Raw genomic sequence first — 27,423 nt, 5'->3', positions numbered from 1 at the left:
AAATTTTATAATTTCAACATGTAATCAATATAAAATTATTAATGAAGTATAAAACCTTTTTCTTACATTGTCTTCTTAATCTAGTGTGTATTTTATATAGCTGAATTCAAATACTAAATTTTCACTGGAAAAAGTGAACTTACCTAAATTGTTAACAGACATACTTAAAAATTCTCCATGAACTGAAATGAGTACTGGTTTTAAAATTAAAATGAATTAAAACTAAAGCAAATAAAAAAATTCAGTTCCTTAGTCATATCAACTGCATTCCACAGTTACATGTGGCTGGTGGCTATCTTATTGGATAACACAGCTTTAGAACATCCTTAAACTTGAAGCCAGGTATTAGAACTAAATTTAGTGTTGGTTTGATGTAGTTAAAAGTGATCACGTTTACTCTGGGTTGTAGGAAATAGAGAATGGGAACAGCTCTAAAGAGCTGTAATATTAAGAAGCAAGAGCAAACAGCAGGGGAAGAAACTATCATGTAAGGAGAAGAACATCAGCTGTAAACATTGTGGGGTCAGTTAGTGTATGACCAAATCTCCCTCACTCTTCTCTGGCACCTGAGAGCATCATATTGTAAATAACACTTCGTTAATACTGCCAATTTCTAGTTAACAATAATAAAAGGCTACATGTGGAATACCTAGGAGGGGGTAGAGAGGTGCGTAATATCATGTAAAGATTTCCATAAAAATAGTTCAAAAAAATTTAAAGCATTTTGTAATGGCATGTGTAAAATCAAAGAGTATTGGAGACTCATTGAAATTGGGTAGGTCAAGGAGCCATGGGGACCTTAAAACAAATGAACCCACAAACAAAAATAGAAAATAAAAAAAAAAACCGTTTTGCAAAATTTTGGAAGATAATTAATTGTAAACACAGGAAGAAGAAAACCTTCCAGGAAACACTGAAGCCTATTGTGAAATAACGTATCACAGATGTCAGCTGAGGAGAAACTGTAGCTTAGCATGGACATGTAGCCTTTAGGGTGGAATCCAACACCACTTCTTTGCTCTGTCTCTCTTTCCTCCCACTGATTGTTTTTTTCTCCCGGTAGAATACAAGGTCTGGAGTGTTTAGGATGTATACAGAGAGTGGCAGGTCCATGCCACTGCCAAACGGGGTTTGCAGGTCCTAAGCCCTCCGCTCCTGCGTCTGCCTCAGTGAGCAAGCTGCCCCAGGGATTCCCGGGACCCGCTGGGATCCCTGGCTGCAGGCAGCCTTGGCATTGTCTCTGTGTGGGTCTGCCAATTGCCCTGGCACTCTGTGTGTGGAAGCACATTTTCCCTGAGAATTCACGAGGGCACTTAGGGGAAAGATTTTTGTCTTGAAGGGAAAACTGAATGAGGGGAGGAGGGAGAAAATAATAAGGGCAAGAATGGAGGGCTGTCTGGCTTCTTGGTCCACTTGGTCCTGCGATATAATGGGAAGCACACCATCATTCCCTAGAACACTTCATGGGATTCCATGGACAGTCCAGGATTTGCCTGCCCTCATTCCTGAGCTGTGGCACAGACTCTGGAAATGAATGGAGTGTAGTTCTTGACAGCACAGATCCCAGAGTCAGACACCCTGGCTTCATCTTCAAGCTCTACGTCTTTAGCTGGGTGACTTTGGGAATTTTCTTAACCTCTCTGTGTCTCAGTTTCCTCCTCTATAAATAAAATAATAATAGTACATATCCCCTAAGATAAAATGAAATGATAGCTCTAACGCATTTAAAACAGTGCCTGGTAAGCGCTCAAAAAATGTTAACTGTTATTTGTATTATTCTTCTATAGTTACCATGGAGATTTACTTTCTTAATCTTTGTGTTCACCAGAGAGGATTACAGGCTGTGGGAAGAAAGCTTTGTCAGGTCAGCCAATTGGGCACACCTGGATCTAAAACTCGTTTCTCTAGATTCTTAGATTGATAATTTTTTTGTGTGTAAATAATTAGGTATCTGTGATTTATATAAGAAGCATTTTTGTCTGGTATCCCAAGGTCTCTGGGCTCACTTTTTGCTTTGACTGAGATTACCTTAACCAAATAACTCTGCTAACTGTCCCTCTACTCTGGCAGTTTTATCCTGTAAGGCAGCTCTCAGCTCTGATGGAGGAGTAGTGCTTATCTGGAGCACTATGTAAAGAAGGATTCTGAGGCTCCTTAGGGAAGGGTGTAGTATTTGATTAGCAATGTCTTCAGTGGGCGTGAGAAGCTAGAGTTGTGACATGCGTGTCAGGTTTCTGCCCTCTTACTGGAATGTATGTGGTTTGAATCGTGGGACCAGATGTTCTCTTTTCCCTAGGCCCCCTGTGGGGGTGGTCTCTGTGGGTTGATGGTCGCATTTGGTGGTTGGACACATTTCAAGATATGCAGTTCTTTATGCGAGCCAAGCTGGTCTATGCTGGGACTAAACTAGCAACCTTGGCCTCTCTGGGGCTTTGCTCACTGAATTAGAAAATAATTACTTTATTCCCGTTCCAGTTTCCACCCTTCTATAATAAAGGAATGTGAGGTCTTTCTCTTGGCCCCTTCGGGGCTCTGAGGCCAGGATATCTGACACCTTGCTCCTTTCCTGACAGCTTCTCCTTAGCACCTGGGAAATGCTCTTGCTCTCTCAAGAAAAAGGGAAAATAGGGGGTTTGGGGAGATCAGCTGCAAATGACTCCCTGGCTGAGCCATGGAGCTCAGAGGACTCCGGTGGCCCCCAGCAGGGCTCCGGTGGTTCCCCTGGGCCCCAGGACAGTCAAGGGTGAATGTTGTAGTTGCCTCTCCTTCTTCCTCACCCCTTTTCCCTCTCCAATCCATACTGTAGTCCTGCTGAGATTTGAGAATATTACTTTTTTTTTTCTTTTGTTCAGACAATAAAAAAAAGTCTCTAAACTCACATTCTCTACTTCTGATTGTTCTTGGCATGGATTGGAATTGCCTGGACAGCAAGACTCTGAGTAAAGAACTCATCCTACACCGAGTCTTGTGTCACTTTACTTCAGATAAAGCAGGGCTGGAAAAAAGCAGCAGGTATAAGCAACCCAGTCTTGCAGGCAGAGGCAGAAATTCCTGTGCTGTGTTTATACCTTTGCCCCCAACACTGCAGTCTCTTCCCTCTAACCCCCAGGTTCTGCTCCTGCCCTGCTTGTTCTGAGCTTTGCTGGCTTATTCCAGTCACTGCATCCTCTTCTCCCCTTTGTAAGCATCTTTATTCCTCTTGGCTCTGGATGAACTTTGCCAGGAGGCTGATGCACCTCCCACCCAAGTTCAGGCTGTGCGCTGCTTTTTTTCTTTTCAAATAGATTTCAATGGCCCTCCTTGCCCTATGCTTCAGCCGATGTTTTTAGCCTCTCCCTTTGGGCACCAGCCCTTGCGGAAGAAATTCAGTCTCTTTTTGCACCAGTTGAGCCCTTTCCCAACAGACACACAAGAAAGCAGTTGAGGCCACACTTACGGTGAATCTCCACAGCCCCCCAAGGTCGTCGCTCCTCTCGAAGCAGGTGGGCTCTAACCCTTCCTCCAGACAACACCTGATGGAGGCCAGGCCACTGACCCCAGCCCCGACAACTGCAACTCGCTTGGCCATGGTCTGTGTGGGGAAAATGAAGCAGAGCCTTTTATTCACAAGTGAGAGGCCCACTCCATCCTTGACCGCTCTAGCGTAGTAGGAAAAAGAATGTGAAAGATTAGGGATTTGCTCCACTTGAATCCTCTCCAGCTGGTCTCTGGTGGTGTGAATATGAGAAGAGAAATGTTCAGGTCACTGGTTTAACCCCATGCTTGGTATGTTCCCACACCTTCACCCGGAGCTGGTGTGAAATGACAGTCTAGTTGTCAAGACTGTAGGTTTTGGCAGAGAGCCTGAAATCGGATCTTTAGTGGGTGGAGTTTTGCGTTCTGGACGGTGCTGCTGCCTCCAGCCTCCCTTCACTAACCCTAGAGTGGAATGGAGCAGCAGACCAGGAAATGATCACCTTATCAAACATGGTTTTTCATAAACATATGAAACTGAAGCTCAGATTGGTGTGGTGATGTGACACAAGGCCACAGTGGAGCGGAGCCGGTGGAGTGGAGTTGGCACGAGGGGCTAAGACACGGCAGACACCACAGGTGCTGCTGCGGCACTGCCCTGGGTGGGTCCCAGTCCCTGGCATCCTGCCAGGGCCCCGGCCGCACTGTCCATCCTTCTACCTGCTGCCAGTGGATGGCCGTTAGGGGAAGAGAGAGGGTGTGTAGTGGGAAGGTAGGCATGGAGAATCACCCCTTCTCTCTCCATTGGATCCTGATTCACTTCTAGGAAAGCACTGTGTCATCATTGGCACAGGGGGAGGATTGTCTGGTCCTGGGCATGAGTTAACATGAACTTGTAAGAACGCTGAGAGGCAATGTAGTGTATTGCTTACGCGACCAGGCTCTGGAGCAGATTGCCTGGGTTAAAGCTCAGTTTTGTCAGTTCCCGCTCTGTGATCTTGGGCAAGTCATTTCACCCCTCCATGCATCATCAAAATGGAGAAAATAGTATGAGTTTCCTTGCAGTGTTTTGTGAGAATCAAGTGAGTCAACACATGATTGTTGGCTTAGCAGTGCTCTTGGCACACAGAAAATGCTCAATAAATAGAAGCCATTGTTAGCTATAAAAACATTTCCCTAAATTGGCTTCCTCTTCTGCCTTTCCCATCAATAAGCCTCTGATCTTCTAATTCCTATAGCATTCTGGTCACTATGTACACCTTTAACACTATATCATGTGATTTTAGGTGTTGTACTCAAATATTTTTTTGTAACAATTTCTCTCTCCCAAGTTAGTAAGTTTTAAAACCACATGGGTCATGGAGTAGATGCAAAAAGTACTCCAAAGACATTTTTTTTTCCTGAACATTTACATTTTCTTGTTTCACAAATGAGCTCTCTCCACAAAACTGGATATATATCTTTTGTTTTTCAGGACTGGGAAACAGAGAAGTAATTCAACTATAGAGACGTCATCTGCTTTGTTCTCTGTGGTGGCCCCAGTGTCCAGGGCTGCACTTGGAACCCAATGTAATTCATGCTCAACACCCATAAATATTTCTTGAATGAAATGAAAAAGCCCATTTTTTCAGGTGTCATGTAAAGGTGTTATAGAGCCGATTGCTTCCCTGTGGCAACTGGATCTGATTTACTAGGGAAAAGCTAGTGGATTCCCTTTGCGAGGGGTCATGCTCTAGATCCTGATGGAATTGCCTTGGGCTCCTTTGCGAAAGGGATATCTATACTGACTCTTACTCCAGAGGCCTGAGGCAGTACCATACATATTTGCCTTTAAACATTTGAAGAATCATCATGGACAGAAAGACTAGGATTATGGCCAATCATGGAATCGAAGATGTTATATATGCAAATTTTAGGTCAATTTAAGCACTTTCCAGCATTTCAAGCTCTGATATTTACTTTGTTCAGGCAGAGTCTGTATGATGACTTTTTTTTGGTGATTTTGTGATTAGGAAATTAACAGGTTATGTAGAGGGTGGAATGAAATGCCCCATAGAGTCTTATCAAGCCAGATTCTATGATTCATCTCCTGATTAATCAGCCTTCCAACACTTACTGAGGGGCTTCTATGTTGCTAAGCCCTAGGCAAGGTGTTGGGGGTGCAGAAGATGAATTAGGCAATGATGCCTTCTTTATGGTAGTTATCATTGAATGGGGAAGTAAGATTCGATAATACAGTATTCTGTGCCAAGTGCTAACGCAGAGATATGTCTCATGTACACACGGCAGTAAGAGCAAGAAGAAAGAGGTGCTAATTCTGACTTTGGGATGGGAGGAAGGCAACACAGAGGTGTACTATTTGTTCCGGTTTTGAAGAATGGAAAGAACTCCAATGGGCAGAGGAGCGGAGGAAGTGTGCTTCGGAGAGAGGGAGCAGTGAGAGTAAGGGCCAGAGGTGGTCCATAGAGGCATCACGACTGCTTGACTCCACGGAGGGCTTGCTATGCTTCTGACTCTGACAGGAAATAGCATGTTCCCCACACGAGGGGCCTGCATTACAGTGTTGATTCACTGGATGACGTGTGCTGGTCTTCTTTCTGCATAAGGCTGCATGTTTCCCCACTGTAGGCCATTTTCCTTCTTTCTTTTCCTTTTTTTTTAAAGTTCTTTATTGGAATATAATTGCTTTACACTGTTGTGCCAGTTTTTGAGGTACACCAAAGTGAATCAGCTGTATTTATACATATATCCCCATATCCCCTCCCTCCCGCGACTCCCTTCACTCTCCCTATCCTGGCCCTCTAAGTCATCACCCATCATGGAGTTGATCTCCCTATGTTATGCAGCAGCTTCCCACTAGCTATCTATTTCACATTTGGTAGTGTATGTACGTCTCTGCTATTCTCTCACTTCGTCCCAGCTTCCCCTTTGCACCCCCCCCCCCGCCTTGTCCTCAAGTCTGTTCTCTACATCTGCATCTTTATTCTTGCCCTGTCACTGGATTCATCAGTACCATTTTTTTAGATTCCATATATATGAGTTAGCATATGGTGTAGGCCATTTTCCTTGCCTTGTCTCTTATTTTCTCATAGCTGCTAGCTGCATACTTGGTCTGTACTGGTAGTTGCATAAATATTTGGCAAAGGATTGATTTCCTGATAGGTAAAATGAATTAATTCATCACCTTATGTCTTTTTAATTAAAAAGTAATTGAGCAAATATCTTCTGGGAGCTAATATCCTGGGTCAGAGATTCCTTTCTCAGAATGACTTTCTATCAAATGCACAATAAATAGAAATTCTCTCCCCAGGTCACCACTGCTACTCAGCGTGGGCTGGATGCAGCCAGCCTTCTCTGAGAAGTAAACATCCCTGGGGCTTTTCATGAGACAGTAGGGTAGTTGAAGTTTAGTGTTGGCTAATTGCCAGTAGTATGAGGTTACCCAAGTAATTTGTTTCTGTGTCTCAGTTTCCTTCTCTCTAAAATGAAGCTAGAAGGAGAACCTGTTATAAGAATCAACTAATGTATAAAAGGCATTTAGCACCGTGCTTGGGACAGTCTCATCTCTGAATAGATGTTGCTATGTTATTTTTACATCTTCAGGAGAGTGTTCTTTAATCTGATATTTTTGTGGCTGTCTGCCTTGACAATTTTGGTTTATTTGGACTCAGAGTCATCAGGGAAACTAGGGATGCATGGCTAAAGGTTGTCTTCTAGCAAGTGAAGGAAATGAGTAGGGAAATATAAGAATGACAGTGAGAGAAAGGGAAAGAGAGAAAAAGAAAAAAGGAGAAAAATGGGTTTCAAAGTCACCCTTAAGAACTTTTTCTTTATTTCTTTAAGTTTTTGTTTCAGATCTACTTGGTGAGTCACCATAGTCTCATTTGAATTGTTCCCATGTTTGGAAAAGCAAACATGAGAATATGTGAGCATATACACATTCAAGGTCAATACTGCCTTCACATGCTGATAAAAATTAATGCTTCCAATCACTTATTCAAGTATTGATAATTATATGAAAGCAAAGTGATTAAAAAATTAATAAATGCTTTTTTAGGAAAAGTATTTTCTGCTTTCAATTCTTTTAACTAAAAATCATTTCCAGTTAGTGACTGCTGTACTTTAGGCAGAGTGATTGATAACATATTAGGAAATTTTATTAGGGTGAAAAGTACACTAATGCCACTGATTTTTGGTGTGCTATTTCACACAGTAATGCAAAACTAATATTAAAAATGCTATTGCTCCTTATGTGCATATGCAATAAAAATCTGGCCATTCCTTCATTGGATGTTTTAAAAGCAGTGTATCATCATCATCTCCATTATTATTTTAATGAAGAAAGCCTCCTCAAAGCTGACTAATAGGCAATGGAATATTACTCAGCCATAAAAAGGAACAAAATTGAGTTATTTGTAGTGAGGTGGATGGACCTAGAGTCTGTTACACAGAGTGAAGTAAGTCAGAAAGAGAAAAACAAATACCATATGCTAATGCGTATATATGGAATCGAGAAGAATGGTACTGATGAACCTAGTGACAGGGCAGGAATAAAGACGCAAATGTAGAGAGCGCACTTGAAGGCATGAGGGGGAAGGGGAGGCTAGGACGAAGTGAGAGAGTAGCATTGACATATATACACTACCAAATGTAAAATAGCTAGCTAGTGGGAAGCTGTTGCATAGCACAGCGAGATCAGCGCAGTGCTCTGTGATGACCTAGAGGGGTGGGATGGAAAAGGTAGGAGTGAGGCTCAAGAGGGAGGGGATATGGGCATATATGTGTATATATATATATATATATAGCTGATTTCCTTTGTTGTACAGCAGAAACTAACACAACATTGTAAAGCAATTATACTCCAATAAAGAGATGGAAACAAAACAAACCAAACAAAAAAGATGTACAAAAAATAAATAGAAGACGTGGGACAATATCAAAACCATTAAAAAAAATAAAGTGAAACTTCCCCCCCCCAAAAAAAAACTGACTAAATATGAAAGAAATAAGTAATAAAAATAAGAAAATATGATTAAATTGGTAAAGGGTCACTGGATGAAAGTGAGTTTATAAAAAACATCAAGCAAAATAACTTAAGCAACACAAAATCACTAAATGAGCTGAGAAATCACTGTCAGTTGCATCAAAGTTAAAGTTACTGATTTTTACCATGGGGTCACAAACTACTGTTCTTTTCCTGGGCATTTTATATTGCTGCCTCTACTTCAAATAAGATGCAAATGTATGATGTATTGAAGTCAGATTGAGCACCCACTTTGGTTTATTAGGATGATGTAGGGGGTTAGGACATGAGACTAGGGCTGTCATTCCCAAAATTGTGTGTAGAGGCACTGAGTTATTTTAAAAATTTGAGGAAAGGGCAGTAATACTCCATGTCTCTTGAACACTGAACAAAGTATTAGCTGGAGGTAGTTCACAATTTTTATATTGGATAAGGCTGGTTCTATCTGATGATATCAAATCTTTGCAAAGCTGGGTTTTGGACAGTTGCAGTGTTAAAAAGCAAGTAGTGCACAAAAATTGACTGACGTAGAACAGGAAATGAAGGGGCGATGTCCGATCGGATTCCAAGGCTTGAGCAGCGCAGTGCGCAGAGGCACGTACACCTCGTTATTAAGTGATTGTGATTATTCAAGAATGAAATACAAATACTATTTTCCTTTCAATTTGTGTACTTTTTTTTCAAACAACTACAAGGTTATTTGAAAAAGAACAAAAATTACAAATACAGAGAACAGAACAAAAATAAAAATACAAAGAACAGAAATACGTAAGTTGTTTGGACCTGCCTACTTAATAAGAGGAACTCCAGCCTGGGGGCCCCGTGAATAAATTACTTACACACTAAAGAGCTCCTCGAACCTAGGAAGTTTGGGAACCTCTGGGTTATACTCTTTCCTTCTGAATACATTTTTAATTGATCAGGAGACCTTATCTGTGTCAGGAAACGCAAACTACCCTATATCTAGTCCAGCAGAGTATCGATTAACCGGTGTTTCTTAACTGTGTCTAGCCTGACTCACCTATGCATTTCAAAGGAAACCATCTTCATTGGTGCTTGGATCCAATTCTTTATTTGTACATTACCCATCCCTCCTCTCTCTCCCCTTTTCTCTTTCTCTGTCCTATGTTCTTTGTGTGTGTCTCTCTGTGTCTCTCCCTCACACACATACACACGTACACACCTTCTTAGCACATGGATACTGGCACAGACCACATAATGATACAATCTCCTTAAGTGGTCTCTGCATTTCAGCAGTAATCAGACTTAACAGATTTAGTTGAATGGCAGTTGGAGGGGAGTGTGGGTGCCCACTTAGCCCTTGGTAACAAACAAGCACAAACTGGTAAGAAACTTGGGTTAGAGCAGAGCCATGTTCTAGGATTTCTGTCCTCCAGCAGCCGTTCCCCACCTCCTCAAGCCTATTCCTAAACACAACCACCTGATGAGAAAACTTCTGCCAGGTACCAAGTTCTGACAGGTTCTGCCAGGTTACAAGGCCCTATATATTACCTAGGCTGGAGGGGAAACTAGGAAACCAAGGACAGACTTAGTTTCTCCATCTGTAAATCAGATGGCCTTCAACCGGATATGTACAAGAGATTTTTGAAACCCTTAAAACTTATAATCTTGTGAATTCAGCTGTGAGTTGGAATTAGTGAAAGACTGGACAACAGTATGAATATCAAGAAATTTTGTTATAACCCATAGAATGGAGCACTTTTAACAACAGGAAAAAAGACAACACAAATTAGATTTGAAGGGAGGGTTGCCTCTCTTTCCCAGTTTGTGCCAAATGCCAACATTTGGTAGACAAACCTCCAAAGCATTGTTGGACACCATGTTGGAAGCACTTAAGAAAAATTACTGATTTCCCTTTGCATTAGGAATCCAAGTTTTCCCCTTTGATTAACCACTTAGTAGTCTACCCCAAAATGTACTTACCAGTGTACACAGAAGACTTGATGATATCCAACTTTATTGTCTCGTTACAAGTACTCAAGCATTTACCACTCTCTTTGTACTTTGGGCAGAGAGTGGCTTTACAGCTCCTCTACAGGCTAAGGGAGTGGCATTCTGGGGAAGTGATTCTGTCCTGAAGCACAGTAACAAAACAGGAAAAATCTGGGCCCCACCTCGCTAATCCAAAGGAATCAGAGACTATATCTGGTTACTTACTTTATGTACTTGAAGTCCCTGGTGCCAAGGCCTGGCCACAGTTAGGACTGGAGCTTGGAGAAACTGAACGGATGATCCTGAGCCAGTGTTGGCCTGGGAGTCCCCAGTACACCGGATGAACCCTGTCGGGGAGATAAGGGATGTTACGCAGAATTTGAAACCTGAGATTAGCCACTGTGTATACTTTAGCTTGATTACGTGCAACAGCGAAATGCTAAGAGGAACACTGTTTGTTTGGTGATATGTACTTTAGACTTAGTCTTCTCCCTGCAAGATGGAAATTGTTTTAGGGAGTCACAGCAGCATCTTTGTTATTCGTAGATTTCATTCTTCAAAGGGGAGGGAATAAATAAAATAAGGCAATCATGACAACTGCTGCTATAGCAAAGATTCACTTTTAAGTGTTTTGATCCATGTCCCATTCAGAGAAAAATTATTATTTTAAAATCATACATCACCTACATTATTAATTTCAATTTTTTTCTGTTTATTTTTATTTTTCATTATTTTTAAAATTAAGTTTTATTGGAACATAGTTGATTTACAATGTTGTGTTAGTTTCTGTTGTACAGCAAAGTGAATCAGTTGTACATATACATGTATCCATTCTTTTTAAAATTCTTTCCCCATAAAGGTCATTACAGAGCATTAAGTAGAGTTCCCTGTGCTATATAGTAGGTCCCCATTAGTTATCTATTTTGTATATAATAGTGTGCACATGTCAATCCCAACTTCTCAATTTTTAAAGCTTTCTTGAGCACAGATGATTGCCCAGGCACTTGGGAAATATGACAGATATACGAAAGGAGAATGGCTTTTGGAGTCACAAATCCTAGGTTTAAGTAATGTTTTCACCAGTGACTATTAATCTTGCAAAAATTATATAATTTTTAAGCTTTAATTTCCTCAATTTAAGATAAGCATAATAATTCTTGCCTCAGAAGGTTGTGGTAGGGACAAGATGAGATAATCTAAGTAGAGAGTCTTGTACATAGTAAACATTCAACAGGGGCTTCCTAGGTGGCACAGTGGGTAAGAATCCACCTGCCAATGCAGGGGACACAGATTCGATCCCTGTCTCAGGAAGCTACCACATACCACGGAGCAACTAAGCCCGTGAGCCACAACTATTGAGCCCATGTGCTGCAACTACTGAAGCCCTTGTGCCTAGAGCCTGTGCTCTGCAACAAGAGAGGCCACTGCAGTGAGAAGCCTGCGCACCACAATGAAGAGTAGCCCCCACTCGCCGCAACTAGAGAAAGCCTGAGAGCAGCAACAAAGACCCAGCACAGCCAATAAAATAAATAAATAAATAAATTTATAAAAAAAAACAAAAAAAAATCCACTCTGCAAATGGCTGTGATGGCGATGATGATGATGGTGATGATGATGGTGACATCAATGCCCGGCCAGATACGGTGTCTTGATTATTGATTCATAATATTGAAATGCTTCCCACAGGTACAGAGAGTAAACGCCAAGACAGATTGGTAAGACTGAAGCAGGAGGAAGGTTCTGAAAGGATAAGTCTTTTTTTTTCTTCTGATTTTCAACACAGCATCACTACACCCTTTGGTTCTACGTGCAGAGGGCCTTCTGTATCACTGGGCCTGTTGCTTGCTCACTAGGCTCCCTTTGCCTGATTTCCGGTTTATTTAAGACTTGGCACAGAGACAGCATTGTTGATTCTGTTGAGCTCAGCTGCCTTCCTGCAGCTATGAAGGTGACAGTATTTGGATGATTTCAAAGCTTAATTTTTACCTAGAAATTAAGCCTTCAAGACTACTATTAGTTCAAGTGTGTTTTAAAAATCAAAATATGTTTGACATTGAGTCATGGACACCTTGAGAGCCAGGGCCACAATTAGTGTCCCAAACCCCAGGACTTAGCACTTACCTTGATTTGTACATGCACCCTTGGTGCACACCAAGGAGGTCCCAGCTTTATGTTGGTTGAGTGTAAACACGATCATTTATCATAGCATCTTCCATAATTAGCAAGAAACTTATAGTAATTAAAAACGAGAAGACTGGCCTTCAGTGGCACCTTCACTTTCTGCTATTTTTAGGGTTTACTGTCACTTAGTTGTACCTGAGGCCCTGGAATGGGGAAAGCTAGCCAGGCCCCTTCTTGAAGTGAACCCAGACCCTAAGAAACCAAATTGATAGATGATGATGCTCTTTAGGGAGTAATTTGGACTTTCTGTCCTTTGGGCAAATGGTAAGATTGAACTTCTTTGTCCCTTAGTGTTTGGTTGGGAACATGTGACTAGCTCTGGTCAGTGAGCACTGAGCCAAAGTAGCATGTGTCTTTTAGGGGCTCAGAGGAGGTAATTGCCAGTGTGGGATCCCAGAGCATCTCTTTTCCTTCAGTGTAGTAACCAGCAACTTTCAACATGGCTGCTCCATTAGCTTGGATGCCTGAGCATCTATGTTGAGCAGAGTCTGTCTGCCAGTGGATGTGTACATAAAAGAGAAGGAATTTTTGTCTCATTTCAAGGTTTTGACGTTTGAGGATTGGTTGTTAATGCGCCATCCCTAGCTCGTAATGACTGATGCACTAGAGGGATGTTTGTTGCTCCTTCATTGTATTTCTAACTCATCTTCTGAAGTCTCACCTCCCTTCCTTTCTTCCCCTGCTCTGATTCATATTTAGAGCCATAGAATCTTAAAGTTGAAAGAGACCATAGAATTTCCTTAGTTTTAGTCCCTCTTGTAAATTGAACCTACCCAGTGCAATTTCTTTTTCTTTTTCTCTCTAAAAAAAAAGTTAAAACAAACACAACTCCTTACCCTTCAACACCCACCCTGCCACCGCCACCCCCTCCCTGGGCAAAAAAATGCATCAAGAAACTCCCTATGCCATTTTCAATAGATTTAAAAAAATATATACATGTTCCAAAGTGGGATTAATTCCCTAAGTCCCTTGCATGTTGAGGTTATTCTTTTTGTTTTTGTGAGAATACACCTGCATAATAGTAGCACTGAAAGGGGAGGTAGAAATAGTACCATGCCTGCTTAAGGCCAATTATTTTGCTTGAAATGGGTCTTTTCTCTGTCAACAGTCATGAATCAGTGACTCAGACCTCTACCACCTAAGGACTGGAGCAAAAGCAGCCACCTTAAGTTCCCTTAAATGTCTTTGGAGCTTGATGAGAATTTAGTGGGAAAGCCTACAACAGTGAGTTAGAAACTGTCATATCACTGAAGGTGCTATTTTGTAACTGCCTGAGGAGTTCGTAACAAATAGGAAATGCTTATGGTGACATATTTAGAGTAGCATCGTGGGGTGAAGCAGGAGGAACACTGGCGAGAAATCAGGGTTCCATAGCATTCTTCTCTGCAGAGTAGGATACTCGTCCTTGTTTTACCTAACACACAACATTGTGGTGAGGATTAGGTGAGATAATGATTGTGGAAGTGCTTTGTAAATACTACAGAACTCAATCTAAATCTTAAAAGCTTGCATCTGGTTTGTCTTGCTCATCTTGGTATTCCTAGACACAGCGTGGTCTTCTCTATATCTGCATTGGCCTCTGACTGTGCTGTTATTGTCTTGTCCCAAAGCAGTGTAAGTGCAGGGCTTGGTTCCTTCTCTATTCCACAACATGTCCACCTTAATATTTTTTGTGTTCAATAACTCTACTGAATAGTTGAGGAATCACAAGGAGAGAGGTTGCATTGCACCCTACCCAACATGCTGCTATCCTGCTGGCCTCTAGTCTTTCTTTTTGTTCTTATTTTCTTTCCTTCCATCCTCTTTTAAATAACTTGAACCTTTCTCTTTTTTTCCTTGAAGCACTCCATTCTGCCCAAAACTCAAAAGTCTTTTAACCCCCACAGGCACTTGTGAGAATACTTTTTTTTCAAGCAAATGTGGTTCCCATTCTTATTTATATACCTGAATACCTAAGCTAATATACTTATTTCTTTCTTTTCTTTTTTTTTTTTTGGCACACGGGCTTAGTTGCTCCGCGGCATGTGGGATCTTCCTGGAGCTAGGATCAAACCCGTGACCTCTGCATTGGCAGGTGGATTCTTAACCACTGCGCCACCTAGGAAGCCCTAATATACTTATTAATGTAGACATTCATACAATTTTACATTATTGTATTAGACACAAACATATTAAAACTATTTTGAATCTTCCTTGACAACTTGTATTTCATCAGCTTCTTAGTTCTGCTGGGGATCAGCTCCAGTTTTGGAGTGTAGAGAGGGAATAAAATTGATTAACATGATATTTTACCTGGGATATAGGACAGACATTGGAAGATGAAGAGATAATAAATGATTTTTTTAATTGATTCATCATCTTGCACACCATCATTCAGCACAGGCTGCGGAGTCAGACAGTTCTGGCCGTAAAACCCGGCTGGGCTTACTTATAAGCCACATAACTTAGGAAAGCCATTTACCACTGTCTCAATTTCCTGATGCATTAAATCGGTTATGAGGATCAAATATGATGACATAAAATCGAATTCTTCATAATATATAGAACATAATAGATGATCAGTAAGTAATGACTTTTTACTCTTTTATCCCGTTTCCTTAGGTTGCTAGACTTGAAATAGTTCAACATTAAGATATATTGATGATCTTATAGAATCAATTACTTTCTACTGGCCAGTAGCCCAAAGTATAGGAATGTCCAACAATAAAACTCTGTTTAATAGTTATAAATAAAATTCCTCTCCCAGAATCTGTAGCAGATATAGATGGACATATAGGTGCATAAAAATACAAGTTTTAGATATGTACTTCTCATCCACAAGATGAAGTAGCCAATCGTTATTGCAGTTTGTTTGAACTGATAGTGGAAGCAATACCAGCTGGTATTCAGGAACATGACTAGCCATGTGGCCCTGGATGGTGACCCGACTTCTTTGATCCTCTGTTTGCTTATCTGAGCGGCGTTCCCTTTAGTCTCTTTCATCCCTAAAATGACCCAGTGATTTGCAGTGACCCTTTGGTTCCAAAGTATAATTCCTATTATTGCATCACTCTGTAGAGTGTCAAAATATCCTAATCTCTGTATCTTCTGGGAGTTGGGTTTGGTGGCTCCTAGGCACAAAATTGTCACCTTCGCCATTAGTGCCAGTGAACATGATACAAAAGACATTCTATTTAACCATTAAGAAATTGACAGTTAAGGAATTATGATAAAGTCATAGAGTATTATATTTGATGGGCATTAGTAATTGTCTGACCCCTTCTTTTATGCTCAGATGAGAAAACTAAGTCCCAGAAAGCTGAGGTGACTTCTCTAGGGACTACAAACGTAACCTAATAGAAGGCAAGAGTGTAAACACTATTTCAAGATTAAAACAAAGTGGTTTGGTAATACGGAGGTGGAGGAGACGTATTTTGGCTGGAGGGACTGAGGAAAGCTTGATGGAGAATAGCATTTGACCTAGCATCACAGGAAGGATGGGATCTTACCTACAAGAGGCTGGGGAGGCAAGGGTAGACAGCATGAAGTAAGGGCAGCTAGTGAGGCAGTGTGGATTGTGCTGGAGAGCAGGTGGGAGGGCATCACGGTGGGAGGGAGCCTGGGAAGGTAGGTTACAGACAGTGTGAAGGTCTTGAATGACAGAGGAAGTGATGGGGAGCCACTGAAGTTTTCTGAGAAGAGGAGTGAAGGGTCAGCAGGAAAGGAGGACTCCATAGGACCTCTTGTTGGTGCTCTCACAAGTACCTTCAAGACTGGGCTTTTAGGGACTGGAAGTTTGGGGGCAAGAGGAAGGCACACATGTCTTAGAGTTGGCTGTGGAAGCAACTGATGACTCACTAACTAGGTGAATGAATTTAAAAACTATGATTGAATTAATTAAAGAATATGAAAATGATGTTTTGAACCTATGGTAACCATGAGAATGTGCTTCACGGATCTCTAACTTTAGGGAGTGTAATTAGCCAAGGGCATTAGCTCTGTACTTGAGATGCATGGCTGTGCTTGTGCTCAGGCCCCTTTTCCCATGAGCTGCTTTCAGTCAGTGATGACATGGCAGAGAGAGTCAAGCAGAGCATTCACAGGGGAGTCAGGGCTTCTCTGATGGCTTGAGGACTCCCAAGGGCTCTGCTGAATCTTCTTTACACTGCACAACAGTCTATAATGTTTCTATGTTTCTACCCACCCCTCTTCCCTCTCTCCTTCACTCAGGGTCAGACTGGCACTGCTGTTTGATGACTCTTTCAGCCTTTTCCTGCACTCTCCCTCTTTTCCCTCATACGGTTATTTTCCTTAATAAAGCCCTTGCATGTTTAATCTCATTCTGGCATCCAAGCTGAATTAAGTAGTTTTAGCCTCATTGATCCATGATCTGGTCATAAGGCAGATTAGGCAAGAAAGCGCGGTATGTTCTGTGTAAACACATTCTCCCTCCCAGCAAATAACCAAAAGTACTGGGGGTTGCAGGTCAGTAGCAACATCTTCCAGGATGAAAGACCAGTTACAAGGAAGAATCTTCCTTTGCCGTCTCCCTTATAATATGAATGCTGGATTCTGTTTCTGCTTAAGCTTTTAAAATCTTTATTACTTGAAATTTTGTTACATTTCATGGTCCAAGAGTTTTATTTTAAAAATATCTTTATTTTTCTGCAAAGAACAAATGTGAAACATTTGGCTTTGGGAATGGAAAATCAGGAGCTGTTATCTAGAAAACGATAGTTAAACTAAAAGTTTAGTAAAAGGGAACCATCACAGGGAGCGATTTTGCAAGAAGATGGTAGCTTCATCCTTTACAGGAGAAGAACAAATGTCATACAGCAAGAAACATTAAGTCTGAACCTAAGGAGGAATTTGGCCCTGAGGAGTGGAAAAAGTCATGGACTAATCTCTGAAAGCAGCATTTTTTTTTTTTTTTTTTGAGAAGCCTCAAATCAATGATTCCTACATTTAATGTGCACAAGAACCCTCCAGGGAACTTATCAAGACTGTAGATTCCAGCAGAGATTCTGATTCAGCAGGTCTGAATTATCATTACATCTTATTCAGGAATCTGCATTTCTATAAACTTCCTGAGATATTCTGATGCAGAGGCTATTTCTGTGGATCATAGTTTGAAACAAGCTGTCCCAGACGGTTTGTCTATGTGTTTCAGGATGTCTGGAGGCAGAGGAATAGACTTCCGTGAGTTTTCCTTAATCAATCTCAGGCTCTGAAAATGAACTATTTATCTTTTAAAAAAGATACCAGAATACTTGGAATGATTCAAGGGATCACCTCCTTTCTAAAATTTTTCAAAGATACAAATTTAGTAATAATTTTGTCCTAATGGCACTATTTTTCCCCCACTGATTCAGCATTAACCTGACAATTGATTCTCTATCTTCCACTATAAAATAGGATAACACTGGGTAGTGGTAATTATGAATGAGTTATCAAAAAACAATTAGGACAATGCTTTGCACATTACGAAACAGGGATTGGCAAACTTTCTGTAAAGGGCAAGACAGTAAATATTTTAGTCTTTGTGAGCCATACTGTTTCTGTTGCAACTACTCAACGCTACCATTGAGGCTTGAAAGCAGCCACAGACAATAAATGAATAGGTGTGGCTGTGTTCCAGTAAAACTTTATTTACAGATGTAGATATTGGGCTGGTTTTGACCTCCAGGCAGTAGTTTGCCTACTCTAGGTATAAAGACTTGATAAATTCTGTTATTATTATTATTTTAAATTTTTATTTATTTATTTATTTATTTATTGGCTGCTTTGGGTCTTAGTTGCTGCACGTGGGCTTTCTCTCTTGCGGAGAGTGGGGGCTACTCTTCATTGTGATGGCTTCTCTTGTTGCGGAGCATGGGCCCTAGGTGTGCAGCCTTCAGTAGTTGTGGCATGTGGGCTCAATAGTTGTGGCTCATGGGCTCTAGAGCACAGGCTCAGTAGTTGTGGTACACAGGATTAGTTGCTCCATGGGATATGGGATCTTCCTGGCCCAGGGATTGAACCCATGTCCCCTGCATTGGCAGGCGGATTCTTAACCACTGTGCCACCAGGGAAGCCCCTATTATTATTATTGTTGTTCATAATAATATAATGGCTTGCAAATAATCTTTGAGAATTAGCACAGTAATGATTTTTTAATCAATAAGTATATACACCATCTGGAATTGTTTTTCAAAGGAATCTGCTTATAGGAGCAATGAAAAAAAATCTTGTATTTAAACACTGGTGTCATTTCAATGGCCTTTAAAGAGTTTCCTCTGACAGGGATTACCATCTCATTGTTCTAGGCGCTTGAGAGAAAAATCCAGGCCCAGGTGAAGAGTGATGATCACAAAGGGTTTGGAGGAATAAGAGGAGAAATTTGTCTAACTCCTGAGTCTCTGAGCTTTTCCCTCTCTTTGAAGGTCTTGTTCAGGGCTTATGGCATAGTCTAATCTCCCAAAGCACAATTTGTGGAAAGAATGGCTGTAGCGAATGTTTTATAACCAGATGTTTGTCTCTTTTGTTGCTCAATGTCTATTGACATTGAATTGCTTGTGACAATTTAAAAGTTCAGTTCTGAGCAAATGTTTGTCTCTCCTAATAAGCTGTCAGATGACAAAGATTAAATATTGTTTTGCTTTTAGCCTTGGTTGTTTGTATGGTTAGAGCTAAATAGAAGGCCCAATCATTACAACACTTTTCATCTCCTTGGGAGATATACTTTTCTTCCTCGATATATGTTTTTTGAAAATGTCAACGATTATCTTAAATGTTATTGTATAGGTGTTTTTATTATAAATTCCTTCAAACGAATTTTAGATCTAGCTGAAATATAACCCAAATATTATAAATAAAATTAATCAGATCTTATTTGTAAGAAGAGCTCTGTTTTCTATGTAAAGGTCCTCCAAAAGTAACATATGTAATTATAAATAAACTGTCAATAAGTACTTGATTAATAATGGAGGTCTTTGTAAATAAGTATATTATGGGGCATGGTTATGATATTCAGGTCTAGAGTCAAGCAAACCTGACTTCCAATTCCAGCTCATCACAGGATCAGCTGCTTGGTCCTGGGCACGTTACCTAACTCTCTGAGTCTCAGTTTCATCATCTGTAAAATGGGTATAAGAGCTGTACCCATCTCACAGAATTGTCGTAGAATTAAATGAAATAATACATGTAATGTGCAAATTGTCTGGTCTATGATAAGTATTCAATATACTTATTATAAATACATATATCTATTATGGCATGCTTATTTTTATTTTTATAGCGATACTTCTGTCAAAATATAAGACAAATATAAGAAATGTGTAAAGAAAAAAGAAATAAGAAATGTGGCTACTTGCTCAGCTTTTGATGTGAGGCCTTAAAAGTCTGAGCATTGCCGTTTTCTAAGCCTAACCTCTCATTTTTTCCTCCAGTATTTTTGAGTGATTCCCCATGAAGCAAATGGAACATGACCTAACATCTGAGAACTTTGCTACCAAATAGAATCTGGTTAAGAGGACTATCAAAAACAACATGCAGGCATTTAAATACCCACAATTAAAATTTTCCAGTGATTTAAACCATGCATGCTTTTCATTCTGTGTAATTCTACTATTTTTCCACATGACTCTACTTTATCAGGGCTTGGCAGTGCTATTTAGACAGTGTTATTTTATTGCCTTTTGGAGAGTCTAGTGAACTTGAGGGAAGGGTAGAATGGCAAAGAAATTTCATGACACAATTTCGGTTTTATATATAGATCTAATTCTGCTAACTCTCCACAATTATTTCTCTCACTCTGTTTTTCTCAGCTCTAAAATTTAGACTTTAGATTTAATATTTTTTCTTTTAGTCTTTTTAAGAGGTATTGATTGACATTAAAGCCAAAAGCATTATGCTGACAGATTAGAACCACTGAAGTTGGAAAGAAAAGGCCACCACAACAGCAAGAAGCCCCAGGATTTTCAACAGGAAGGAAACTGGGAAATTAGATGAAGTTTTTAGAGCCCGTGTCTTTAAAGGCTTCAAAATCCTTTGTTTTTGGGTGAAGATGGCATTCTTGGCTCCATTCCATTGCCCAGGTCCAACCAGGCGATACTGATAGGAGTTGCAGGGCCCAAAATAAAGTTTCACAGCCAGTTTAGGATCTTTTAGCAAGAGAGAAAGGAGGTCTGGCTTTGCACCTATCTCTAAGGCAAGCTCGTCCAAGTAGTCGATGTGATTGGTCTGCAGTATCTGGCTGTTGCTATCTCCAAACCTTAATGAAGAAAGAAAAAAGGACAGATTCACAAAATGTTCTGTTACATAAGAACATGAGGTATTCATTAGCTCTTGAAAGAATGAAGTAATGAACAAATGAATAAATGAGTTTTGAATGACTCTCTGGTGGCAAGTGTTAGTTTATTCCATCAGGAGGCCCATATCTCAGATTGAGAATAGGCTGTAAAGTAAATAAGCATGAATTCAGGGAAGTTCTAGGAATGTGACAAGATTTATAATGATGATTATTCTTTGGTATTTAGTAAGCAGCTTCAAGTCTCATGGCAAATAAAACTAGTCAGGATTGTTGCAAAGACTCACAAGATAACACAGATCAAAATATAACTCAGTGTTTTGCACAGAAGAGCTGCTTAATATTTGCTTGTTAAATTATTAAAGTGCCTGGCACTCTGACTGGCATATAATAGATGAATTAGAATTTGATTGTGAGATAACCCCTACAAGTGATATAAGGCCCCAAATCAACTTTACAATGTACATGATCTCTATTGAACTCCATTCCACTTCATCACAGAGCATAAATCCTTGACCTTCATTTCACACCAATTCCTTTCTACTTTGCTTTGATGGGAGTTCCTCCAGCTAACTTTCTAGAGATACTTAGGCTGCTGTCACCACCATTGCCCTCACCCCATTTCCGCTTTACCACAGAGTGTAGGAGGATACAGAATCTAACATGGGCATAATGTAAAACAAATGAAATTAGGTCAAGGAAAAATGTTCTGTTTGGTGAAATTGCTATTTTTATTTATTTATTTATTTATTTAATTTATTTAGTTGCATTGGGTCTTAGTTGCTGCAGTTGTGCTCCTTAGTTGCAGCTTGTTAACTTCTTAGTTATGGCATGTGAACTCTTAGTTGCAGCATGCATGTCGAATCTAGTTCCCTGACTAGGGATCGAACTCAGGCCCCCTGCATTGGGAGCGTGGAGTCCTAACCACTGTGCCACCAGAGAAGTCTCTGAAATTACTATTTTTTAAGTAGTTGGATCTTAAAACAGTATGTATAAGAATCACCTAGGAAGAACATAATAATATAAATTTCCAGTCTCATCCAGAGATTCTGATTCAGTTGGTCTGGGTTATGTCCTAGGAATTTGCATTTTTAAGAAGCAGCTAGGTGGTTCTTGGGGGTAGTTAGATCACTCTACTTGGAGAAACACTTGTTCTATGTGAAGAATTAAAAAAAATTCTTACAAGTCAATTCTTTTTTTATGCCTCTTGATAATGTCTGCCATCATAGTTTCCTCTGAGGGTAAGGTACACAAGCCTAGAAAATAAAAGGTTGGTTGAATAGTGGGTTTGATTCAGTTTCATTGCTTTATCTAGTGCCTAATTCCTACAAGTAAATTTTGGTCATTTACCCATGATATACCAGTCAGGGCTGCTGTGCTCTCCAATGCCAGGGTGTGCTGCCCACTCTGAGTTCTATGTGATGTTGCCCAGGGATCACCAGGCTATAGCATGGACTCTGAGGTGGGGTGAGGGGTAGTAAGGGAAAAAGCTGGAAAGGGAAAGTGAGCCTGAAAAGCGGGGAAGCCATGCCAGGTGGCTTGAGCTTCATGCTGAAGGTGGCGGGAAGCCATGGGGGGTGACAAGATCAGATTTGCCTTTTGGAAAGATTCTTTGAGGTGCTGAATTTTGGAAAATGGGCTCCAGGGAGGTGAGTTTAAAGGCAGCAAACCAGTTAAGAGGCTGTTGAAATAAAGCAGGCAAAGGAGAGAGTGGCACAAACTAAGGTAGGGCCGTGGGGAGAGAGAAAGATTGATGTGAGTTATCCCTGTGTGCTTGCGATTCCATCCCCTGTCACAAGTGTCCCTAGAGCTTCAGACATGCTGAAAAGTGGTCAGCTTCCCTGCATATGGCTAGTCATCGGACATCTCAGATTCAATGAGTCCAAAACTGAGCTCAGCACTGAAGTTCTCCTGCTCAGACTTGCATCTTCTTCCACATGTCCCAGCACTGCTTTCCACCCAGTTTCTACCACCTGAGGTCTGCAAGTCACCCTTGATTCTGCTCTCGTCCTTTAATTTTTCTACATGGATCCAAGTGTTATGTCCTGCTGGTTTTATTCTTATCTATCCCTCTTCTCCACTTTGTCTCTTTGCCTGGCTGAGGTTGCATCACATTTTAGTATAGACGATTACAGTAGCCTTCTCACGGGTCTTTGAGACTGTTCCTTTCTCCTTTCAAAACCATCTTTCACACAAATACTGAAATAATCTATAAAAATGAAAATATGATAAAGTCTGGTCCTTGCTTAGAACCTTCCATCAAGTCCTCTGGCAGAAGAGCTTTCTTAAATGGAGACTCTAAGTCCTCAGGCCAGACTTAATCAAGGTCCCTAAGAGTCCACCCAATGGTTTTTATGTGTAGCTAAATTTGGGAAGAGCTGATCTACATTTTATATCCAGGCTCCTTAGCATGTCTTAAAAGGTTCCTGTGTCTTGGTCCCTTCCTCTCTAAGAATAATCTCTCGCCCCTCTCTGCCTCACATGTTCTAGGAATGTGAGGTATCTTGTAATAATTCTCCATCTGTATCATTCCTCTGTGCTCTGACTCAAGTGATTCCCTTTTCTGAACCTGGGAAACCCAGTTATGTAGGAAGTTTTTCTTGGCCACATGCCCTCCCTTTATGCCACTCTGCTGTTGCTAAGCATCCTTTCTCTTCTTTCTACCCACTCTATGCATTCCTCTGTTAAAGCATTTGTCTTATTATCTTAAAATGATCCGTTTAAATTTCTCTCTATCCCACCAAGTTCCAGCACAGGGCTAAGTATTCAGTAAGTTTTTGTTGAGCTGAATTGAACCCTGGGAGATAGTAACAGCCTTCTGAGAAGTGCAAAGTGCTACACAATGCTCAGAGAAAAATATTTTAGTAATTTTATAGCTTTGTAGGTATCTGTGAGGTTGAGCTGTTTAGGTATTAAGAGTTAATTTGGAGTTAAGTATGGAGTAGGCCTTAGGTCTCTTGATTTGCACATATTATGAGGAATTTATAAACATCTTATAGGTAAAACTAGGAGTCATAGATGTCTTCCTTCTTAACTGCTCTCTCATTAGTCCAAAAAAAATAATGTGTAATTAACATTATGCCAACTGAAATTCTCTTAATTTTCTAATATTTTAAAGGAATGATTGCAGATGTCAATCATTATTGTATCTAGTATTGTTTACTTTGTGAATTCTCTGCTAACTTTTTAGGATGTCAATTTTGTGAGAGCAGCCAAGGTTGGCAACCTCTTTTTGTGAACTTGTTATTGAACAAAATCCACCAAGTAAGAAACCCTCAGCCACTCACTTACCTTTGAAAACTCTTGTTACCCAACGAGCTTGAAGCTCAGCAGTTGGGAAAATGGAACCCAGGGGCTGGATGAGACCAATGCATGCAAGAGTTGACTTCTCCAGGTGAGGAGGGAACATGTATTTGTACAGCGAGACCATACGATTCTCTACTTTAACAAGTGAATCATCAAGGAAGGGAAAAGAGACATTATATCCTGTTGCAAAGACAATGACATCAATGTCTTCTTCCACTGTTCCATCCTCAAAGATGGCAGAAGTTTCTGTGAGCTCTTTCACTCCTGATTTCACCTTGATGGCTCCATAGAGTATACGACTTGGAAGATCATCATTTACGACAGGCTCTTTCAAAAGGTATCTGGAATGTGCAGAAGAAAACACTCAGAAGGAGTATTTAACGAGGGGTTTGAACTCTCTTAATATTTTATGGGGTTGGCTCTGAGAATAAAGAGGTTTCTCAAATATCCATAAAAATTTCTAACTTGATCGATTGGGCTACCCCAAGCCTTACTATCTGACTTTATTCTCATGTCACATATCTCTTTCCTCAATAAATAAGGAAAAACATGTAGGTGATGTGGGCAAAACACATTTCAAAAAAACGAGGCATCCCTAAGGGCTTAGACAAAATGCCCGTGCCTATGGTCAATTCCTGAGTATACTAGTTATCATCCACTGATATTTCTACTGTTGTTTTATCTTATCTGTGTTTAATTATCTTGATGTTCCACTTAATTTCTATCTGATTGTAAGTAAGGAAGGAAAAATTTGTTAAATTTCCACTAGTTTTCAAACTTATTAAGGGATTAGTGTGAAAATTAATGTACAGACTTAAGTTTGAGGATATTTCTTGATCCCAAATATCCATGGAGTCTTTGTATGTGATAGCATGAATAGTGCAGTAAAGTCTGGTTGTATTTCTGGAACTTCCTTTTTTGTAGATTTGAGAACCATTTTTTTAAAAATATAAGGATACATGTATCAGATCTTAGAACATAGCAGCCACATTGCATTTGTTGAAAGATTGCAAAGCTGTTCTATTTTTTTTTTAAGGGGAAGGAGTCTGTTATCAAATAAAGAAAAATAAACATGCATATTGTTTGCTTGTGTTTATAAGATCAGTGATGTATAACTTTGAGGTTAACAGGCAATGATTATGTTCTCAAAAGCTACCCAGGGGAAGAACTCTTATGGCTACAGAGTTAGCAAAGTATGAATTATCAGATGTAGAATTTGGATCAGTTTTCCCACCCCACCCTCTGAAAGGAGCCTTTTCCAATGTTGGACAGCTCTGGGTATTGGAAAGTCCTTCCCATGATCCTAGTTGTACTTTCTGGAGCAGTTCATAAAATTTATACTTCATCTTCTTAAATATTTACTTTTTTCAAGGCATACAGAACAAATTAGGAATTCAAAATCCAGGAACTATAAGATACCCATACTGTTAGGTTGCCGTTTGAACTACCATGTTCACAATTTGGCCCTTTGCAAAGAGAGACTCCTCTGACAACCTTGATTACCAATGAGTATACCATAAAAAAGCAAAATAACTCTACTTGTTTTGAGGTATAAGGCCATAATTTTCATGGTTGAACCACTGATTCACCCGTTGTTCCGCAATCCATTTTACAACTGTTCGTGGCACGACATTTCGGAGCATGTTGCTAAACCGGGTATGGAACACAATGTCCCAGGGATAGCCGTCTTCAGAGATACGACCTATGACCCAGGAACCATGTCTGGTGCTGATAAACACCTGGTGAGCAAAAAGGAATGCAGGTTAAATTAGGGTATCATCCTTTTTGGGAGGAACCCACTATGTAGATAAAAATCACATGTGGCCTCAGAATTTGCTGAAATGCTTTGTTTTAAAGATGATTGACCTCAAAGTAAAGTACTTTGTGGTTTTCACTGCTCTGGAGCAGCCTTATCATACAAGTGGTAGATACCCAGTGGTATTTATGTTGATAGAGGAAGACTACGATAGTCTTGAGAACTTCATGGAGACATGAGAAAATCTTTGGGCTAAACCAATCATACAACCCACAAATCTTTTTTTTTTTAATTTTTTTTAAGCACCTACAATTCACGAGTATTAAGAAAAAAACAACACAATAGAACAATGAACAATATATAAGAACAGGCAAATTGTAATAGCAGAATTACAAATGGTTAAGAAACATGAAAAGATGCTCAAGATCACTAGCAGTCAAGAAAATGCCAAAGTAAAAAAGTTTCATTTTTATTCATCAGAATGCAAAAATTTTGATGACAGGTTAGTCAGTCCTAGGGAGTGTTGAGAAAAAGTCCCTGTGTAATTTATAACATTGTGGGCAAATGTTCTGGTTAAATTAATGAAAACTGACATCACGTCTCCAATTAGCCTGTCTCTAATCTAGCCTGTTAACTAGATAACTAAAAGAAAAGAGTATAAAGGTTTTATACTGATATCTACTCGAGAATCATTTTTAATAGCAACATTCTGGAAACAACCAAAAAATCCATGAATAAAGAACAGTTGCAATTATGATTTATTCATAATATGGAATAATATGCAGTTATTAGACTGAACTACGTAGACATGTGCTGACTTTAAAGAATATCTATGACATATTTTTCAGTGAAAGAAACTTTATACAATCATAGACGTATTATTTTCATAAAGCAAAAAGAAATAAACACACATAACACCATACAAACCCACAAATCTATGCCATGTTTGCAGTTGTGGTTCAATGCTTCTTCCCTTCTCTCACCTTTTCCATCCACCTCAAGTTATTTTTGTAGTGAAATTATACAATCATTATCCTAGGAAATGTATGACTACAGCCTAATGTCTAGATAGGCACAGATATATGCATTTGTGTATCCCCAGAGGGGGAATAACAAGGGAAATTAGCTTCCTCCCATACTTGAAAGAACATTGTTATGTATTTTAAAAGTTAAAAACTCTGAACTTATACTGATTCCTATTCTCTTCAAATGCACCTCTGAATCCCCTTTCAGATGTATTCTTTTTTTTTTAAATGTAGCATTATTTTACTAAATACTGCATAAATTCTAAGGGCATATGTTATGATTCCTTCCATAAGTTTCCAAATCTTGATTAAGCTATCAGATTTTTAAAAATTTTCTTATTTTTTATTTTTTTAAGAACTTTTATTGAGATATAATGGACATACAATAAACTGCATATATTTAAAGTGTACAACTTGGCATTTTTTTCTTATTAGTAATATATACATGGCAATTCCAATC

At 39.8% G+C, this 27,423-nt stretch overlaps 2 protein-coding genes across 4 annotated transcripts in view; both read right to left on the bottom strand.

The window, feature by feature from the left end:
* FMO1 (flavin containing dimethylaniline monoxygenase 1) overlaps window positions 1-10,755 on the bottom strand; it is a 28,999-nt gene extending 18,244 nt beyond the window's left edge. Inside the window, exons 1-2 of one of the 2 annotated variants that reach the window (XM_057729623.1) lie at window positions 10,655-10,755; window positions 3,437-3,571 (exon numbers count right to left, since the gene is read on the bottom strand). In XM_057729623.1, the coding sequence (XP_057585606.1) occupies window positions 3,437-3,568 (132 nt within the window). In that variant the 5' untranslated portion in view covers window positions 3,569-3,571; window positions 10,655-10,755. Of the gene's footprint in view, window positions 1-3,436; window positions 3,572-10,420; window positions 10,504-10,654 lie in introns of those variants that run through there. The other variant, XM_057729624.1, reaches the window with a different exon arrangement.
* Window positions 10,756-17,179: 6,424 nt separating this feature from the next.
* Window positions 17,180-27,423, bottom strand: part of FMO2 (flavin containing dimethylaniline monoxygenase 2) — a 48,366-nt gene continuing 38,122 nt past the window's right edge. For both annotated transcript variants that reach the window (XM_057727828.1, XM_057727829.1), the window contains exons 6-9: window positions 25,722-25,921; window positions 24,168-24,523; window positions 22,060-22,132; window positions 17,180-20,840 (exon numbers count right to left, since the gene is read on the bottom strand). In XM_057727828.1, the coding sequence (XP_057583811.1) occupies window positions 20,489-20,840; window positions 22,060-22,132; window positions 24,168-24,523; window positions 25,722-25,921 (981 nt within the window). In that variant the 3' untranslated portion in view covers window positions 17,180-20,488. The remainder of the gene's footprint in view (window positions 20,841-22,059; window positions 22,133-24,167; window positions 24,524-25,721; window positions 25,922-27,423) is intronic.

The sequence above is a fragment of the Hippopotamus amphibius genome, chromosome 3 (genome assembly GCF_030028045.1).
Source record: "Hippopotamus amphibius kiboko isolate mHipAmp2 chromosome 3, mHipAmp2.hap2, whole genome shotgun sequence".
In the NCBI taxonomy this organism is placed as follows: Eukaryota; Metazoa; Chordata; class Mammalia; order Artiodactyla; family Hippopotamidae; genus Hippopotamus; species Hippopotamus amphibius.
Note: the sequence above shows the minus strand (reverse complement) of the source record. Positions and strands in the feature narration are given on the sequence as shown.